The sequence below is a fragment of the Calidris pugnax genome, unplaced genomic scaffold, assembly GCF_001431845.1.
Source record: "Calidris pugnax isolate Ruff unplaced genomic scaffold, ASM143184v1 scaffold37, whole genome shotgun sequence".
Classification (NCBI taxonomy): Eukaryota; Metazoa; Chordata; class Aves; order Charadriiformes; family Scolopacidae; genus Calidris; species Calidris pugnax.
In genome coordinates, this window is record NW_015090816.1 from 1,740,214 (window position 1) to 1,760,038 (window position 19,825).

General features: G+C 42.7%; 1 protein-coding gene and 1 long non-coding RNA gene across 12 annotated transcripts in view; both read right to left on the reverse strand.

The window, feature by feature from the left end:
• The window catches only part of LOC106886630, a 5,796-nt gene extending 673 nt beyond the window's left edge, over nucleotides 1–5,123 (reverse strand). The window contains exons 1-2 of the long non-coding RNA XR_001411702.1: nucleotides 4,993–5,123; nucleotides 692–749 (exon numbers count right to left, since the gene is read on the reverse strand). This is a non-coding gene — a long non-coding RNA (uncharacterized LOC106886630). The remainder of the gene's footprint in view (nucleotides 1–691; nucleotides 750–4,992) is intronic.
• Nucleotides 5,124–7,516: 2,393 nt separating this feature from the next.
• Nucleotides 7,517–19,825, reverse strand: part of ARMC8 (armadillo repeat containing 8) — a 79,891-nt gene continuing 67,582 nt past the window's right edge. For 10 of the 11 annotated variants that reach the window (XM_014939716.1, XM_014939718.1, XM_014939719.1 and 7 more), the window contains 7 exons: nucleotides 17,785–17,877; nucleotides 17,161–17,310; nucleotides 15,297–15,392; nucleotides 13,153–13,248; nucleotides 12,595–12,667; nucleotides 11,605–11,698; nucleotides 7,517–9,500 (listed from right to left, as the gene is read on the reverse strand). In XM_014939716.1, the coding sequence (XP_014795202.1) occupies nucleotides 9,467–9,500; nucleotides 11,605–11,698; nucleotides 12,595–12,667; nucleotides 13,153–13,248; nucleotides 15,297–15,392; nucleotides 17,161–17,310; nucleotides 17,785–17,877 (636 nt within the window). In that variant the 3' untranslated portion in view covers nucleotides 7,517–9,466. Of the gene's footprint in view, nucleotides 9,501–11,604; nucleotides 11,699–12,594; nucleotides 12,668–13,152; nucleotides 13,249–15,296; nucleotides 15,393–16,438; nucleotides 16,602–17,160; nucleotides 17,311–17,784; nucleotides 17,878–19,825 lie in introns of those variants that run through there. The other variant, XR_001411701.1, reaches the window with a different exon arrangement.

Genomic DNA, 19,825 nt, shown 5'->3' on the forward strand with positions numbered 1-19,825 from the left:
AGCACAGCAGGACTCCTGCTGAAGCCCTAGAAGGGCTATGGGTTCAGTTCTGAAGTAGAAACTATCATATTTCAAGTGTTTCAAGGAGGCTGAGATCACATTATAAAATGACAAGCTCATAACAGTGTTACGGAGGAGTCTTTAGAAGAAACACTGACATGGCTGTGACCTTGGAGGTTCTAGATTTTCTAGGGAAAACTGCTGTGCAGAGGTAGAGCACATGAGGCTGACCTAACCACCCTCTAACCTCCAGCTGTGGGAACCAGGGCTATTCCGTGCACCGGGGACAGTCCTGCTCCAGGCAGGTAGGGCTGGACTGGAGACTCCAGAAGCTGCTGCACCAGCACTGCTTTGATTGCATGGAAATTCATCATAAAATTGTAGAATTGTCTAGGTTGGAAGGGACCTTGCAGATCATCTAGTCCAACCATCAACCTAAGCCCGATAAAAACCCATCACTAAACAATGTCACTAATCACTATGGCAACCCATCTTTTACATACCTCCAGGGATGGTGGACTACAACCTCCAGCTAGTCTCACCTCTCTTAGCCTATTTCTTTCTTCCATTCAGGGCAAGAGGAATGGAGGGACCAACTGAACAACCGTATCAGCAGTAATTAGTCCCTAACAGTACTGGTGTCCTTTTAACACAGAACAAGAGCAACCCAGTATGTCAACCAAACGCTTACCAATGAGTCCTTTGAGGCACAGCATTTCTTCCCAAAGCTCCTGGCTATTGATGTTAATCTGCGTGAAAATTTAAAAACATGGTAAAAGCAACAGTAATTCATCAGGTGCTACTCGGCTGGTACAATAAAAAGATGGTAAAAGCAGCAGTAAGTCATCAGGTGCTACTCAGCTGGTGCAAACATACTGACAAATCACTTTGTGCTTGCACGTAAGGTGGACACACCTGCCTGCCGTCCTCCGACCAGCTGGGCAGGGCCAAGCTGTGCCAGAACATGGGTGGAAGACCTCAGAAAAACCAGCTGCAGTCACAGAATCAGAATCACAGCATGATATGGGGTTGGAAGGGACCTCTAGAGATCATCCAGTCCAACCCCCTGCCAGAGCAGGTCCCACAGGAACGTGTCCAGGTGGGTTGGAATGTCTCCAGAGAAGGAGACTCCACCACCTCTCTGGGCAGCCTCTGCCAGGGCTCTGCCACCCTCACAGGAAAGAAGTTTTTCTGCATGTTCAGATGGATTTTCCTGTGTTCCAGCTTGTGCCCATTACCCCTTGTCCTCTCACTGGGCACCACTGAGAAGAGCTTAACTCCATCCTCCACCCGTTAGATATTGCTCAACATTGATGAGATCCCCTCTGAGTCTTCTCTTCTCCAGGCTGAATAAACCCAGATCTCTCAGCCTTTCCTCACCAGAGAGATGCTCCATTCCCTTGATCAGTCAGGTATCCTCACTCACAAACTCTCATTCCTTCCCTGCTTCCCACATGCTCCTGCTCCTCCCTGACGCCAGCTCTGAGCCCCATCAGCAAGCCAGGTAGCTCTGCAGAAAACCTTACTGGGTTAGAAACTCATGTTGTCTCACAAGAACCAAGGAAAGGCAGATGGAAAGGGTAACAGCACCCCACCAAGAGCAAGCCCTCCTCTGTTGACTGGCAGCAACTACTTGAACAAGTCTGGCCACTTGTTCCAGATATTCCTCCTGTGCCTTGGCTTAGCATGGAGCCCTGCAGATGTGTTAGTACCAGGAAGAGTGGCAGGGAGGAATAACCCCCTGAACCAGGACAGGTTGGGGCTGACCTGCTGGAGAGAAGCTCTGAGGAGAAAGACCCAGGAGTCTTGGTGGACAACAGGATGGCTGTGAGCCAGCAATGGGCCCTTGTGGCCAAGAAGGCCAATGGCATCCTGGGGGGCATCAGGAAGAGTGTGAGCAGCAGGTGGAGGGAGGTCATCCTGCCCCTCTGCTCTGCCCTGGGGAGGCCCCATCTGGAGCACTGGGTCCAGTTCTGGGCTCCCCAGTTGCAGAAGGACAGGGAACTGCTGGAGAGGGGACAGCAGAGGCTACAGAGATGATGAGGGGCCTGGAGCATCTCTTTTAGGAGGAAAGGCTGAGGGACTTGGGTCTGTTTAGTCTGGAGAAGGGAAGACTGAAGGGGATCTGATCAACACCTATAAATACTTCAAGGGTGGGTGTCAGGAGGATGGGGCCAGTCTTTTTTCAGTGGTGCCCAGGGACAGGACAAGAGGAAATGGGCACAAATGTGAACAGAGGAAGTTCCACCTAAACATGAGGAGGAACTTCTTTCCTGTGAGGGTGGCAGAGCCCTGGCAGAGGCTGCCCAGGGAGCTGGTGGAATATCCTTCTCTGGAGACATTCAAATCCGCCTGGACACGTTCCTGTGGGACTTGCTCTGGGTGGCCCTGCTCTGGCAGGGGGTTTGGACTAGATGATCTCCAGAGGTCCCTTCCAACCCTCTATCACTCTGTGATTCTGTGACCCTGAGCACCACAGCACTCCTGCTACAGAATAAACACAAAGGGCTACTTTGCTTTCACTTGAATGGAAGTCGGATACGTAATGATGCGTTACCACAGGCCTGCAGCTAAAACATTTAAGAGCCACTGGCCTGTAAGTGGCTGGACTGGTTCTCTGCAGGCTGCCTGGATCCCAGCACAAGCCACAGGGACTTGGAGGAGAGTCACACACACATTGACACCTGTGAGGTCCCAGCTCAACAGGGACCTTCCATCAGAACCAGCAGGGTGCTCAAACCCACCAGTGCGGTGTTGGCCTGGGCTGACCTGTAGCGTTCAGAGAACTGCTTCAACGTGCTCCTCTCCACCACACATCCTCTTCTCCTCACACCTATTTCAGACCCAGTCCTCATCCAGTTTATGATTCTCCGCTGGCAATTTCTCACCTAGCCTGCACACAACCTATACCCCCTGAAAACGTTGCTGTCTTGATAAAATAAACCAGTAAATACACAGCGTTTGTGATGTCTGGGCACTAGAGGGTGGTCTGAGCCCAGCATGTCCTTATCTGAATTACCAGCTGCTATCTAAGGACTTCCAAAGCATGGTGAAGAACAGAGAGCACAGAAAGATCTAGGTTGGAAGGGATCTGTGGGGTCCTTAAGTCTAATCCCCTGCTCAAGGCTCAGCGTTAGATCAGGCTGCTCAGGGACTTACCCAGCCAAGGATGCCCTAGACAATTCCATACATTGTGCCACATGCTGTATTATCCCACAGTTCCAATACCCTTATTAAAAAGGAAAACATCTTTAGCATCTTCCCCGTCTTACAGGACTTGCCCCTCAGTATGTGCTTAGAAAAATACAGCCAGTTTAAAAAAAAAAAAAAAAAAAAAAAAAAGACTTCTTGAGAAACATAAGATCTGGTTTTGTTCATCCTGAACAATGAAGATTCCTAATAGCTTTCTCAGCTGGTATCATTAATCTTAACTACATGTAGTTTGCACTGGCAGACAGTAAGTCGTAATAATGCCAGCTATGTTACAATAATTAACACCAATGTTGATTAAAGAACTGATAAAAGTCAGGGATTCCAAGAGCAGAAACTCCAGCACAAATGAAGTGGCCTCTTGCAGGTGTTCAGAGGTGTCACCAGAGATCACACAGTAGTTTCTCCAGGACCCTGCCTCACTCAGAGAAGGGGGAGTTGTTCAAACACCCCCATCTGTTCTCCTGTTCAGCGCATGACCCCAAGCCCAATTCTTTCAGAGAGCACCTGCAGAATTAAGAAGTTTAATTATTCCAGCTATCACTAGTGCTAGGACCACCCTCAGAATGTTTCACAGAACAAGTTCAAAGGATTTAGGATAATAATTTGTGATAATGAGTTCAGCAGCGAGTTCAGCTGAGGGACTCCGAAAGCCATGCTGGGCACCCTTCAAAGTGCTTTGCTAATTTGGATGCCCCGAGGCTGCTAGGACTTGGCTTTTCTCTAATATAACCAGAAGTTCTCCAGGAGATCACATCATGTCCTGGATGAGGTTCAGCTTTCATCTGCAGATGGGAACAATCACATTTTTTGCAGATCTAGACCCAGTTTTTCCTTAGTTGCCAATGGTGCCAAGTCTGGTTGATGTAATTTTCGCAGAGGAGGAGTTGGGGAAGCAGCAACAGAAACCATTTTTACCTTCATAAGGTGATCCTCTTCCTCTTATAAAAACGTTCTTATACAAACGTTCACATTTTCATTCCATGCTTTCCCATTTTAACAGTTGAATAAACAAGGTTATAGAGCCCCTAAGTGAAGGAGCCCATAATCTCTCTTGTGAAGACTGAAACGGTTTCAAAATTTGAAGATCTTCATAACCTTTTTTGGGTTTTTCAAAGTTTTTGTAGGCTAAGCTGCTCTCAGAAACCCTCTCTCCCCTCTGCAGGTAGTTATAAAGCATCAGTAAGTCACTTGCACAGTATAAATAGGGAAAAAATCCTATAAATTACCTAAAAATAATATAAATTACCTAAATATAAATTACCTAAAAATATAAAAAGGGGAAACAATCCATTCTTGTAAAACAGGTTTTTCAGCCTTTGAATTTTTGTCGTCTCCTATCTTTTCCACCTTTACAGCAATCTTTCTAAATATGTGGTCAGAAACGTTCAGTGGCACTTGCAATGCAGGAGAAACCCCTCCCCTTCCCTGGTTCCCTACTTTTAGGTGTCCTCTGAACGACTGTCCCACGGGACACAGATCCATTTTGATGTCTGAAAGCAGCCAAACCCGTGCCAGCTCGGACCAGCTCGGAATCACAACCTGCAGCCCCATGGCAACCTCCTGCCCCGTGGCAACCTCCCTCTGCAGCCCCCAGCGCTGACTTCAGGGGAGAGATTTCCCTCCCCAGCCTTCCTACCTGCCCTCAGGAACACTTTTCCACCCCCAGGACCTCACAGCAGGGCTTTGCCAGCAGAATCTCAGATACCTTCAAGGCTGAACTTCATCCTTTCCACTTTCTATGGGTTTAAAAGGTACTTTAAAAGCCTGGCTGCTACTGACCTGCAGCACCACCTCCTTTTTCTTTGCAGCCATCCTTCTGCAACAACAAGGGTCCTTGGAGCAGCGGTCAAAGCGCTGCAGATGTCCTCCAAGGATGTGAATCCCGCTGCTGGCCAACCTGCACCACAAAGAAAGCTTTTTACCCGTCTTTGCTCCTCCATCCAGGTCACAACACTCTTGGAGGGAGCCAGATTAGCTCAGCAGTGCCCAAAACCTGTCCCCCTTTGCCCCGTGAGGGTGGCAGAAGGGTCTGTGGTACCTGCGTGGTGGCTGGCAGCCTCCCAAGGCTGCTATGGCAGCGCTGGGGACGCCGGGGTGGAGCAGCAGCCCAGCCCGCCCCGCTCCCTTCTCCATGGCCGCTGTAGCCAGGAAGCTCAGCTCCGTCTCCTCCAGTTTTCCCCTCTGGAGCCCCCTTTGCTTCCTCTTTTCCTGCCAAACCTGCCCAACTCCCCTTCTCCCCCCACCCCAGCCCACCGCACACTCCCTAGCTCCGGTTTTCCGACACAGGACCCAGACATGACGTCCCCAGCACCGAGCCGAGGGGATAAGCTGCTGGTACCACTCCTAACACAGCTCAATTTTTGAAGTTTGGGGTTTTTTATCTTGTTTTTTATCCCCTGTGCTCTGCACCCCTCTGGGTGATGCCTGTTCAGGCAGAGCTGCTGCTCACCCCATCCCTTCCCACACCTGGGGCTCCAGCTGCAGACCTCAGTGGTGCTGCTTCTCCTCATGCAGCACACGATGATGCCTGGTGGCCTGGTCCCTCCAGCTGGTCGAGCTCCCCTCCTGGTTGAGGATTTGGCTTTTGGCATGTCCACCCCTGGCAACCCAAGGGGACACTGTCCAGTGCCCTCCAGGGGACATGGCAGGGCAGAGCCTGGGTAGGAGCTTCCCTGTCTCCAGTACCAGCTCAGCAGAACAAACTGCACCCTTGGGTGTCCTCAGCAACTCTCTCTTTCTGTAGAAATAAGCCTCCAGTAAAGTCCTGGTGATTTTAACCACCGCTGAAATGGTGCATAGAATCATAGAATGGTTAGAGGTAGAAGGGACCTTAAAGATCATCAAATTCCAAAGTTCCAACCCCCCTGCCCTGGGCAGGGACACCTCCCACCAGACCAGGTTGCTCCAAGCCCCATCCAGCCTGGCCTTGAACCCCTCCAGGGATAGGGCACCACAGCCATGTTTACACCTATCGTGTGCTTACATTTTAGGATTACCGAAGACACTGATACTAAACCCATTTTCTCATCTTCAAGGATCTAATCTCATGCACTTCAGTTATTCTCCTGCCTGCTGTGCCACTGCCTCAGCACCTCCATGGAGGGTCAGCATCTACTGCCACAGCTGGAGTCTGTAAAAATACATTTTAAAACATGTGAAAAGTTTGCCTTAAGAATATACTGACACGAAGATGCTTTTGAGCAGGTCACTTGGCTTCCTCCACTACTACAACACAAACCTGTGATGGGAGCAGCCTCCAAATTCTAAGTCTCTTTTGACTTTGTATGGGAGAGACTACTCCAAAGGTGGGCTGGAGGTGGTGGTGGGGACCCTGAGCATGCCAGACTCCAGGCAGAACTATTCAGTTTTTGACACATGGAACCTTTGGTAGAAGGACTACCATCCCTCCACCCAGATATAAAGGGTGGACAAACTTTGAAAACCCAATCCTAATGGGTTTTGATGAGGAGAAATGGCACAAGAACAACAGAAATCCTAGTGGTTCTTATTATATCCAGATAAACTCTTACTTGCTTTGGTTCTGCAAACAACCCTGTAATTTTCAAGATGCTGCTCCCTAAATAAAGTTGGTAACGATCCGGCCGACCAGAGAAGGGGTTTGTTCCTGCTGGGAGGCTCAGGCCAGCGGCCGTCGGTCTGCAGAGAAGCTGGCAGGGAAAGCTGAGATTTCTCCAGGAAGCTGAGAAAAAAAACCTAGATGTTCTGGTAAAGTTCTTTTTATTTACAGTATTCTTCTTTTTGTACAGACCTATAGCAACATCAAAAATTATTCACAAAGCTTAACTGAGTGTAAAAAAAATGTTCTCATCCAACAGTTTGTCCTATCAATACCTGTGGAAAACGTCAACTGTTCTCATGGCGGCAACAAGATTGTCTGAGCATTTAGTTTTTTCTGGTAGGATTTGAAGAACACAGAGACTTACTCACCTTTTTTCTGAACACCTTTAGGCACGGAAGTTTTATGGAATCAAACTCATGTTTTGCTTTTAGAAAGGTGAATCGGGGGAGGATGAGAAGAGATATGTAAGAACTTGATCTCCTAAAGGTACAAAGTGGGAGTGCAAATTTAGAAGTACAGGTTTGCATTTACAATACCTGCCTCAGAACTTTCAAGCCAAAATATATTGGATTGAATTTTAGAAATAAGACTTTGCTTCTGAGGTACTGCTATTTATCAAGTTCTCACATATTTTTACTTTCCCTTTTGTTCAAGCCCCTCCCCCCCCAAAAGTCCATCATGAAAAATTTGCAGAAGGACATTAAAAAACTGCCAGTCACTTACTGCAATGCCCGGGGAAAAAGTGTCAGGTGCTCGCTTTTATTTGTCTTTCAAGGGTGGAAGAAGTTACATGAAAGGTATATATTCTCCTTTGCAACCAAGTGATAACAGTTAGCTGATACATAGCACATTCAAATTCCAGGCCAAACTGTGGTCACATTTTCTGACACCAGTAGTTACCTTGGAAAAAAAGTAAGGCTATCACAATCTGACCTTCTGATTAGAAAGAAAAGATTAAGAGACTTATCAAAATTGGTTAGCAAAGTTACAGACCTCTCTTCCTGCTGCAGCCTTCCTGAAGTTCAGTGGAATAAAAGAAAGATTTGGTTTAAGACATCGGCTGCCGTCTTTAGTGTGCCTGTTAGTGCTATGTAAATATAGTGTCTGGAGATCCTGACTATGGAAACTGCGGTCTATACTGGAATCAGAAAGTAGACACAGGAAGAAAGCAAGAACCCTGAACTGCATGAAGGAGAGCTCCTTGCTGCCCTCATTTGTTTCTGTGCATATTTGACTGTGAAGCCACTGGGGTCTCATATTCCAGCCTAACCTTACACAGGCATCTTCATATATACTTGGATTTTTTTTTCCTCCACGCTTACAGGCACAATTTCAGGAACATATTGCCAATCTAGGCTTCTGAACGTGGTAAAATCCCATCGCTTATTATCCAGGTATCCAAATTCATGCACGTGTGTATACCTGCATATACACACACAATCCGTAGCAATATTGCTGAGCTAAAAAAAAAACCCCAAAATCCCAATTTTTCCATTCCTTCCCCGACTTAATGCACACCCAGCTGATCTCTCGTGGACATAATTTGTAAGTCACTTAACTATATCTGGAGGTAAAGGATGCAAAACAAAAGCAGTCCTTTAAGTCACTGCTCGCCAGCTCCTTCTGGTTTCTTGAAAGTGTAACTTCTGCAACGTACTCTTTGCTCTATCGATATTCGTGATCAGCAAATACTTATCACCGGTGAAATAAGCTAATCCTTCAGCAATTATCTGAGCAAGTTCTTGGCTACTAAAGCAATAGCTTATGCCTGTGATATTGCAGCCGCCTGTTCCCTTCCAGAAGAGTCATCAGTCACACGAGCTCTGAAGTATGAGCTTTTCTTCCAAGAACGTAAAGAAACCCCCAAAAGCCATCCAGTCGACCCATTCCATGGCTTTGAGGGTGTCATCAGTACCAGGTGACCTCGCATGGCAGTGAAAAACCCTTGGACCTTGTCAGTACAGAATGCGCTGCTTAATATTTGGGGTCTACTGTCTCCCTCTATTTTTCTCTTTAAAAAGGAAGTATAATGTAAGTTAAGCTGAAGTTCAGAAATGCATATATTTTACTTAAAAACATTCATCTGTTCAAAATTCAAAATAAACTTTATGGGATACAACAGTTTGGTTTTTTTTTTTAAATAACATTTCATTCAAACTGTATATAATTCATTGAAGTATTCGTACAGCAAACAATGGTTAACCCTTGAAAACCTGTAGAAAAAGATTTTCACACAAAAAAAAAAAGGAAAAAACAAAATTGAGGTCTCACACCCACACGCATTCACCCAAGCACACCCACCCACTCGAGCACACGCATCCACACACACAGGCTGCAGCAAAAAGCAGAAAATTGGAGGCCCAAAAGGAAAATGATGACTGATTGTTCTATCCGAAAGTCCAGGTAGCTCAGGAAAAAAAAAAAAAAAAAAACAAAACCAAAACCAGAAAGCCAAAACAACCCCCCAAGAGTCCTCTGAGTAAAGAAACTACCTCAAGAAAATTCTCAAGTGCACTGGAGACCTGATCATTTGAACTGTTTCTGCAAAGCAGCTCCCTGCACCTGAGAAAAATGCAGCCCAAGGTGACTTGTGCAAATATAAGGAGTCAGGAACATCTCCTGCTCTTCCTTAAGTAGACATGAGGGGTGTCCATAGATTCAATTAGTCTTTGATCATGCAAGATACTGCTGGAGTGCTGTCTTCGCCCTGCAAGAAAGGAACAACCTGTTAATTACTGGGGTTTGACTTTATTATTCACCAGCTTTATGTAGGAGATTCTGCGCTGCGCCAAAAGAGAGGGAGGATGAACAAGTGAGGTGAAAGGAAGCCCAGTGGCTGGCTCCTCTGCTCTGGAAGAATCCAGCCCATGGTACAGAAGTGCTCTACATGGGCTGTAACAGTTTAAGAATCCACCTTGCACATAAGAATAAGGTGATCTCACCAAGTACATTAGAGGTTCATCAAAGTCACCATCCCTTGAGGTATTTAAGAAATGTGTAGACGTGGCACTTCAGGGCATGCTCTAGTGCCCGAGATTGTTGGGTTGGGTTTTTTTTGTGTATGGTTGGACTCAGTGATCTCAAAGGTCCCTCCCAACCATGAAGATTCTGTGATAAACTGAGCAACTTTCAAACATGGTGGGGCTTTAGATGTATATTCAACCTCATTATCGACACATCCCATAAAAAACCCTTAAGAGCAATAATTGTGAAGCGCAATTACTTTTCTGCAATGTAGATGTACCACGAAAAGCAGGTCTTTGAGCTGAGAAATGAAAGAGGTGCCATAACTCAGAACGTACTAGAAGCACGTTAGTCCTGTCAGGAATACCGGCCCTACCAAAAACATATGACAAGGTGGAAGGGAGTCAGTGTAACACTGGAATTTATGTGATCTCACATTGTGTAACACTTTTGTTAAGAAAAAAACATCTCCCCAAAAGTCCAGGGTTACAGTTTCATCATCGCTTCAGCTAATTCAGTGTTTCCTACCACCTGAAGTGAGCTTTGCTCTTCCCTTGTCCCTCACACCTCCCAACCACGCTATCATGACCTTGACAGACTCTTCCAACATCCAATACAACTCAGCAACCCAGAGGAAGGTTTTTTTTTTTTCCTTCCAATTTTTCCACTACGTTCACAATTAGGCTGAGCTGGGATAGGGTTTACAGTGGGATTTGGTTGCCAGAAGAGACAGGAGGGACAGAGACTTGCAACAGCGATAAGCACAATCAGCTCCCCGTCTCTTCAAACCAAGGCCGAAGCATTGACAAGCAAGGCCCATTTACCAGAAAGTATTTTTACTGGTGTAAGTTTTATTCTTATTTCTCACTGTCTGAAAACTCTATATAGCTTTTCTGTAATTCTGTGAGCCTCCTTATTGATATTCCCAATTATCACCTTCATTACCGATACTTTGGCATGGATTTTGAGCAGAGAAGTCCCAACAATACAACAAAGATGTCTAAGGACACTGGGATATCTTCCATAAAAAACAAGAAACTCAAATTGAATGCGTTTTAAAACCCTGCACAGTTTTGAGTTGTGTTGTCTGTGTATGACCTCTTCCAAATATCAGATCATCTCCTTTAATTCACAAAAGAAATACGGGTTGTTACTAGCTGTGGGATAATTGCAAAAAGTTATCATAAAAAACCAGAAACTGTCATTAGCTATTTTGGGTCTATGCGTTTTAAAGAAGCCAGATGATCTGTGTAGACACTATAATATGAATAACAGAAAAGATATGTGAAAAGTTACTGTTGAGCTTAATTAGCTGAAAAGAATTTAATTGAGATAACAACAGTAGTGATCCTGTATTATCTTTTTAACTCATAGTGCTATGTGATGGTTTCTCATTGTTCCAATCCTCTGGAACTTTGTTAATAGTCCAAAGTTTATACAATATTTGAGTAACAGTGAGATTTCAGAGAGGACCCTCCACTGGTTTAGATGATCTTAAGTGTAGTTATTTTATACTGTTGAGAACTTGAGTAAAATTTGTTATTCCTGAGCAATACAAAACCTGCTATTGAAAGAAGTATTCATCACAATTTCTTCATATACCATAAAACTCAGATAAGACAGTTTTTTGGAGGAATTTCTCTATTTTTTGTATATACACATATATCTTTTAAATATATATACACATATGTGTGTGTATATATATATATATAAAAAGTATCCTTTTTTGAAATCTTTTATATATATATATATATACACACATATATAAAAGATTTCAAAAAAGGATACTTTTTAAATAAAAACCAAAGATTTCCCTCTAATATTTTTGAAGTTTTCTATATACTCACTTGTCACACAGATTTGGATCCGATGACTGACTCAATTTATGTAAAATATCTACTATTCCCATGTCTCGTAGTTTATCTTGGCGTTCTTGTGAACCTAAAACAACAAATCACATTGTTGGGAACCCCACCAAAAATGAATGTCTGCAGAAGAGAAGAAAGGAGTGGCAGCAGAAACCAGAGGAAAGGAAGGGTATGGAATGCAGTTCAGTTAGGACACAGCAATGGAAACACTCCCTCAGTTGTGGCTACTTCCCAAGGGAGCTCCAGTTTCTATTTTTTTTTTAACTCTGTGTGCATATATTTAAAGAAAAGAAAATTTTGAAGGTAAAAATATGAACACTCATTCCCTTCCCCATTTCTTCCAGCTCCATGCTGCTGCCTCCACCTGCCCTCTCCACCCCTCAGCACAAACACACAGATTTTTCTGTGCAGCACCATCCTTCAGCTCCCTCTTGGTTACCTTCTGTTGTTCCAAGCCATGACTCTTCATGACACCTTCCCCGTTCCTTCCAGTCCAGCCCACAAGTGCTTTGACTGGTTTCAGAGTCTCACTGCCCAACCCATTCAATCCATCCAAGCTGGGGAGAAGATCTTTGCAACAAATCCCCCTTATAATCCATTTATTCCCTTCAGTAAACCTGTTCCCTCCAACAGTGACTTTTCCACAACCTCATTAAGACTTGGAAGCTCTCTTACTAGGATTCTCTTCTATTCCAATTGTTTTCAGACCTTACAGAAATGCTACAGGTGAAAACCTCCCTCTGTTTGACTCTCATCAACTCCTATTTATTGACACTCTCTTCTTGCATCTCCTCCTCCTGCCCCAGAACAGCTCTCTACACTTTTCTCCCCACCACTATCACTTATTTTGTATTACACAGTGATGGTTTGGATCCCACAGTGCTGCATATGTACTGCAAATATCGATTACTATAAAACATTTGATCAGGACAGTAACTTGTATGTGCATTAGCAATGAGGCTGTCTTACCTTCTTCTTCATTCCATATGAGATTAGATATACAGAACATGGCAGCAAGCTGAAGTTTAGCGTTTGAATGACTCTAAATATAGAAAAATAGTACTTAAGTTTAGAAGAAGAAATTCAGAAATTCCCAGACTTACATTTTGGCATTCATCCTGTAATAAATAAGGCAGCGAAGTTGGGACTAAGCCTTATCTACAACTTGTCTCAAAGTCACAGCACAAGGTGCTTGAGTAGTGCTCAATCACCTCCCAAATATTTATTGATGTCTACAAGATATGCCTTTTCCAAGATCATGAAACATTTTCCATGTAGATTTGTTACAGGTATTGCTTAAATCACTGTAACATTCTTATGGAAAATAACCACTGAATTTTCCTTTTAATTAGATCCTGAGTAGAACCTCTGCCGCATAGAACCACACTACATGATTTCTTAAACACAACTGGGTATGTGAAAGTTAAGTGCACGATACTCAATAATTTTCACACCAAAATGCTAAAGTACCCTCTCTTCATTCCTGCAAAAGGCCAACGAAAACCCTTTAAAAGAGCTTCCCCTTACCATGTAGTATTTGATTTTCTGCAGGATGTCATCATTGGTCATAATCAGTTCTTTTGCTGTCGTTCCATCTGCTATATTGGCAAGTATACATAACGTCTGAAAGAGAGAAAAACTGTTATTTGGCCACAGATCACATCCCATGATTTACAGTTTCCTTGACAGCTTTGAACTTGTGACAAACAACTTCTTTAATTAGTTTTAGTCTCTTTAATCTGGAGTTTCCAGCTTCCTTGCATCTGAGGCTAATGCCAAAGAGTCAATAGCTGTGGATGAACAGCCCTGGTAAATAACAGACATTTACATATTTTAAAATAAAATGCAATATTCATTAATTCATTTCAATGAGTAAGACTTTAAGTCTCTCATGGAAATATGCAACATCTAGAAAAGATGAAATACACTGGAAAATAAAGCAGTCTATTCTGTATCGGTGCTAGGGAAAAAAAAAAACAAACCCCAAACATATCCATCTAGTTCTTCCGGCGAGGAAAAGGAAAGACAGGGGCCTATCTCCTGATCTAGCAGAGCAATAATTTGTTTTCAACAAGTCTAATCACACATCTTACCCGCAGAGATAACTCAAACTACTAACACATCTGCTTATTTCTTGCAAATTAGAGAAGCCATCCTACAGAATAACCTCGAAGCACCTAGGCCCATGTTGACACTACATGCATGTGGCATTAAGACCTGCCCAGGCAGCTTTCCTGGGTCTCAGGAGGCACTGGGAGATGCTCTACAAAGTCTTTCCCTAAAGACTGTGGAAAAACTTAAACCATCTTTTCTTGATGTGCAGGGATGACTACAGGAGGACACCGGAGAATGATCAGCACTTGTATGATGCCTGTGTCTAAGCTGCACTGCACTCAGGTCAGCAGTTGCAGAGATTTATTACTTCCAAGCTGCTAATTACATACTGATGAGCCAGTCAGTGAAAGAGATAAGCACTGTCCTGCTGGAAGTGTGGGCTCTCACATACAGACAGGCAGTACTGGATGCATGGCTTCATTCTGAGGTAAGAGCAAGCTGCTGATCACACCCCAGGGACAAGGAAAATGCTCTGTGTATAGAGGCCCCAAACCCTAAAGGCTATATTCAACCCTAGTCTACTAGCCCTTTCCAGGAGTATTTCTCAGGCACGTGGATTTGCCTCCAAAATCATTCTGAGAGCCCTGGCAAGGGAAATAACCTCCTATTGCAGTGAAGGCCATTCCTGTCACTAGAGCTTTCTCAGGATGAACTATCTTTACAAAGACACAACTGGTTAATCCTCAGCTGTCCAGAACCTAAACTTGCTATCTATTAAGAGTCTTTTGGGGTTTTTTTTGCTAATTTTGCAATTAAATAGCCAGAAAAGGCCTGTTTGCCTTCAGCCCGTTCTTCACTGAGCAGAGATTTAGAACAATCTGAATTTAGCTGTATTTTTACACTCAGTTGCCATGCTATTTGCTACCAATATCTATCCCAAGCCAAAGCAATCCTCTGGAAACTCCCACAGCTTCTTGCTGCCCCCACTGATCACCACATGCCCTTTATGAGGAAGAAACAGCGTTCTCCAGTTGACTGTCTTATCTGTCCGGAGAGTTAAGCAGCCAAAATCTGCCCATTTATCCTCTTATTTTTGTCTTAGCATCTCTGCAGCAGGTATCCTGGAATGCTGGCTCCCTTATGCTGCCACCAATCCAGGGATGCTTTTCCCTACTGGCCATTCTCCTCTTTCCATCTCCCTTTCCTCTTGCATATCACTTTTAAGTTTTAATTTGTCAAGGCACGTCCCTCCCCACTTTTTCCTGGCTGAACACTGTTTCCCTGAAAACACTGGCTTCTTTCTCTTTCCTTGTTCCTATTGTCCCCTTTTTGCCACGCAATTGCCTTAAATTCATTTCTTCTACCCTCACACATACAGTCCCCTCCTCTTTACCAAACCTACATTTTAAAAAAAAACATTTTGAATTCAATTCAAACACATTTGTAATAATCCACTGGAAAGAAGAGCGTTCTTGTAGGTAATAATCTGACAGACTCTAATATATTCACAGCATATCATAATCCCAAACAAAAATGACCTGTTGAGAAGAGCAAGTATTCTATAGCTGTTTCTTAAATTTTATTTTGCCAAGACAACATGAAACAAAAAACAGTACCTGCTCTTTGACTTCTATATTGTGCTCCCCTTCCAGAATGAGGGTCACTGCTTGCATGATTTGCTTCCCATGAGTGCTCATTATATGGTCTATGTGCTGCCAAAGCAATGAGGAGATACCATCAGTGTAACTTTCCAGACAAAGAAGGGACATTCCTACTTGAATTACTCTAAGTAGAGAGTAGCAACACTGCACAAAGACCCTAGCTCCTAGAGAGATCTCCCAAAACCAAGAACTTATCACAGCAGAAATGCTTCATAATATTCCTCTTCATTTGAAGCCTGGTCTTGTTTGAGAGGACATGATATGGGCCTTGGTTCTGATTCTACTGTCACCTGTAGAAAAGACACTGGTTTCCCAGTTGCATGGAGGCCAGTCTGAAGACTGAATCCTGGTGGACCCGAGCTCTAAGGATGATGCTGCAGTTAGAAAGAACCACTTCTCTCCTGATAACGGGGGAATATCAGAGATGGGTAAGAAAACTGAGGTTTCTTATCTCGTATTTGCTGCTCTTATTGGAACACTATGACCAGGTCTGATATTCACATTTGAGAAGTCTGGGAGGGTTCAGAGAAATAACCCATATACATTATTCATCATCTAGGAGAACTGTCCCAACTTAAGAGACTTACAGGTAAAAAGGTCATTTGATCACAGACTATAAACACCTAAACTAGAATAAAATTGATCATTAGGAGTAACAGAAAAAGATGAAACTAGATGTACTGGAATAACTGATATAAAACTCCAGAGTGAAAGCAAACAGCCACCAGAGATTACCAGCACATGGCACACTACAATTTTTTAAGATGTTAGGGATTCTTGTGGGACTTCTTAAAATTGCTAATAACGAGACTTCATTCAAAAGCTGCCGGATGAGTTATTCTGGAGTGAATTTTGGGTAGAGAATGAGAATGGTTGGTTCTGGCTCTAAAACAGACTACAGAAAGTAGGTGAAGCTGGGACATAGTTTCAAATGAAGAACACCTTAAGTGATAATGAGACTCTGCTGTCAAGAGCTCGGGGTGAATTTAATGAATGACTGGTTATTAAATATCTTTTCACATTAAGACAGAACTAATTTTCTATGAAGCTTATTGAGACTCAACGAGTACAAATATCAGAAGATTTTTTGCAGTGACCTTTTTATGGTAGAAACACAATACGTGATAAATGCACAGTAGAGGCTTCGTGGTTTTTTTCCCCCACAAAAATGTTGGCTTGCCAAATGTTTGCTGCATGTTTTCCCTCTGTTCTTCACAGGGGATTACCCCTTTCTTTTCCTCCACCAATATCTCTTTCTCCCTGTCAAAAACAATTCATGGGCTTACATTTTCAAACCATTTTATTTCAGTGTGTAAAATGAACGTATGCATTTTGTAAGTGCACAGTCCCACAGTCAAATTCAAAAAGCCAGTAGTATCCATATAGTTGGATAAGAACAGAAATACTTCAGGTGTCAAGAAAGAAGAAACACAGGTATCCTTAATATATGTACCTCTCCACACATTGACTCAACAGTGCAACCCTCCTATTGTTGTTCTGGACAAGTTTCACAGAAAGATGGTTAGGAAAATAATTTTGCTGAAAGCTAAATGCAATGGATTTGAACATTAAATGTAATTGTCTGGTTCTATATTTGATAATAATTACAAAGGACATAGAGATTTCTTTCAAATCCTTTCTTACACCGATTTGGTTACAGACACTTGGATAAATCCAAAGGCCTCAGTTTTAGCAATATCTGGAACATTAATCTTAAACAGAAAAATAACTTGTCTTACAAAAAAGATTGAGAAATCATTTGTATTGTCTGCGTGTTCAATCAGCTTTCAGAAGAAGGTCTGTTTGCAGCTCTACTTACTGGGCGAGTAGACAGAAGGTTCCTGAGCAGCCCCAAAGTTTTCATCAGAACATTTACATCGGAATCAGAAAGCAACTGGAATAACTGCTCTGTACTCAGACCTCGTAAGATGTCTGATTTGATCTTCTGTTCCGCCTGAAATGCCATATTCTGGAAGAGAGAGAAATTTTGTGCTTGATTTTTTTACCTTAAACCTTGGGCTTTCACTCTTTTAGCAGACTATTACCTGCAAGCTTATATCCTTGCTAAAATTAATCTTACAAAGGTTATAATTTATGAGGAACTGCTACAGAGTGAATAAAATTTCCACACAATCTTACAGCTGACCTGGTTATTACCTGCTTTTCTTTGTCCCCTGGCATGCTACCAACGCTACTTCACTGTCTCTCTGAACGATCTTGGCAACCAAACTGATATCAGAACTGAAAAGTTTATTTTATTTTATGGACTAACTGATGAAGTGTTTTAGGCTGATATTGTTTTGCTTCTGTAGTTAGGTGGAAAGACAAGCCAGATTTCAGCTACGTCATTTTTAGTAACAACTGATGAGTTCTTTAAGTTACATTCACAAACTTTTAAAGCAGCAAAATCACAAGCAGTATTTAACCAGGGGGGTCTACTTACCATTAAAGCCCAAATGCCATTCACTCGCAAGGCAAGATTTTCACTCTGTGTTAAACTACATAGAAGTTCTATGGCTCCTGATTCTAAAATAGGCTAAAAATTAAGAGGGGGAAGAAAAAAAGAAATCTTTAAAACACTACTTAGACTTATTATGAAGAGGGGGAAGAAAAAGGAAATCTTTAAAACACTACTTAGACTTATTAGACATATATACAAATGTAAATATAAAACAAAAAAGTCTTGCTTGTATCTTGTTTTTGAGTTTACAACATGCCTAGTCCACTCACACGATCTGGCCATGCCATACCCTATATTCATGAGCATTAAAAGGAAGGTTTCTATGAAAAAACTCAGGTCAAGACAGCTTTACCCTCGTGTGTATCCGTGTATGTGTACACATGTACATACACAGTCATACATGTGCACACATATGTATATATATGTATATACACACTGCTGTGATACTATACACACATCTGCCACATTCACACAAGCAAATCGTTTTTCCCCAACTCAGGACTGCTCTCCAAAAGCCATCTTCTTTGAGCAATCACATCTTTTAGGGTATCAAGTGGGACGTACATGACACTGAAGAGGTTAAGGACAATGAAAGCTACTTGCTATCTTTCTTGACATTTAGTCTTTGTCTTTAGGACTCAAGACAAACTAAAATCCAAGCCAAAAACTTCAGCATAACAAAGAAAACTGGAGACTGTTGTTGAGGATCAGATTAAAATGCAAAACCTTTTAGTATATCATATTTAAATGACAGGAAACATAGAAACTCATGCACCTTTTCTTTCAAACTGATTAATGTAAGAAAAGTTAAGTTTGGAACCACTGCTTTCGAGTTGAACTCAAGTTGAAGCACTACTTTTACCTAAGACCTGAAGAGCTCATGCACTGAAAGGACTGGTACTAAAGCCCACTGCAGGGAGGTTGGAACTCTATGATCTTTAAGGTCCCTTCCAACGCTAAAGCCCACTGCAGGGGGGTTGGAACTCCATGATCTTTAAGGTCCCTTCCAACCCTAACCATTCTATGATGCTACTGTTCTATGATTCCTCCAATGACTTATGCTGCTCTAGTTTGCAAGGTGTTCCTTTATTCCAGAAGTTACAGCTTCAAAAGCAGTGACTAATTGAACATAGCTGAGTTCTGGGGAAGTTGTGTGGTTTTTTAACCTGCTCAAGTGCTGAATTAATGAGCAAACAGGGATGTGTGGAAAAGGCTGCACTTTGTAGGAGGAGGCCCATGTCACTAAAGAGCAGTGTGACTGTCATGGAGCCAGGCACCTGCAGTTTGTGCCAAAGCTCCCCTGCTCCTACGTGTTTGTGCACTGCAATAAGCTGAATTGGGTCTGACTTAGCTCTTTCACAGGGTGAAATACAGATCCACTTCAGCTTTTTACAGGGTGAAATACAGATCCACTTCAGCTTTGTTTATTACTGAAAACGACTGGTAGTTTACATACAATTTTCAAAATACCATGCAGAAAAAAACAAGGCAATAATATGAAATGAAGATGAGATGGCTTATGTTGTTTATTACTGAAAACGACTGGTAGTTTACATACAATTTTCAAAATACCGTGCAGAAAAAAAAAACCAAGGCGATAATATGAAATGAAGATGAGATGGCTTATGGATGCTTTCAAATCAGACATTTCTAAGTATTCCTTTGTTTTGCATAAGCAGTATTTTCTTTTGGCAAGGATGTTTTTCAAATGAACCATGTGCCCCCACCAGAAAATTTGGTATTTCAATCAATTTGAAGTGGAAACACTATGCTGAGTGTGACCTCCAGTATGAAGAAGAAAGCCCATGGGCGTGTGAACTGTGCTTGGTGTTATTTCAGTTAATTTTCTGTCTCACAGACATGACTAAACCCACCAAGATCAACTGATTAAACCAAGTTAATCCAATACGTAGGAGCCCACACATACCAAATCTTGCAACCATTTTCTGTAGTTAAGAAATATTTAAGACTTAGGGAATAGTTGCATTGCTATGAAGTATTAATACATGTGTAAGATCTGTAT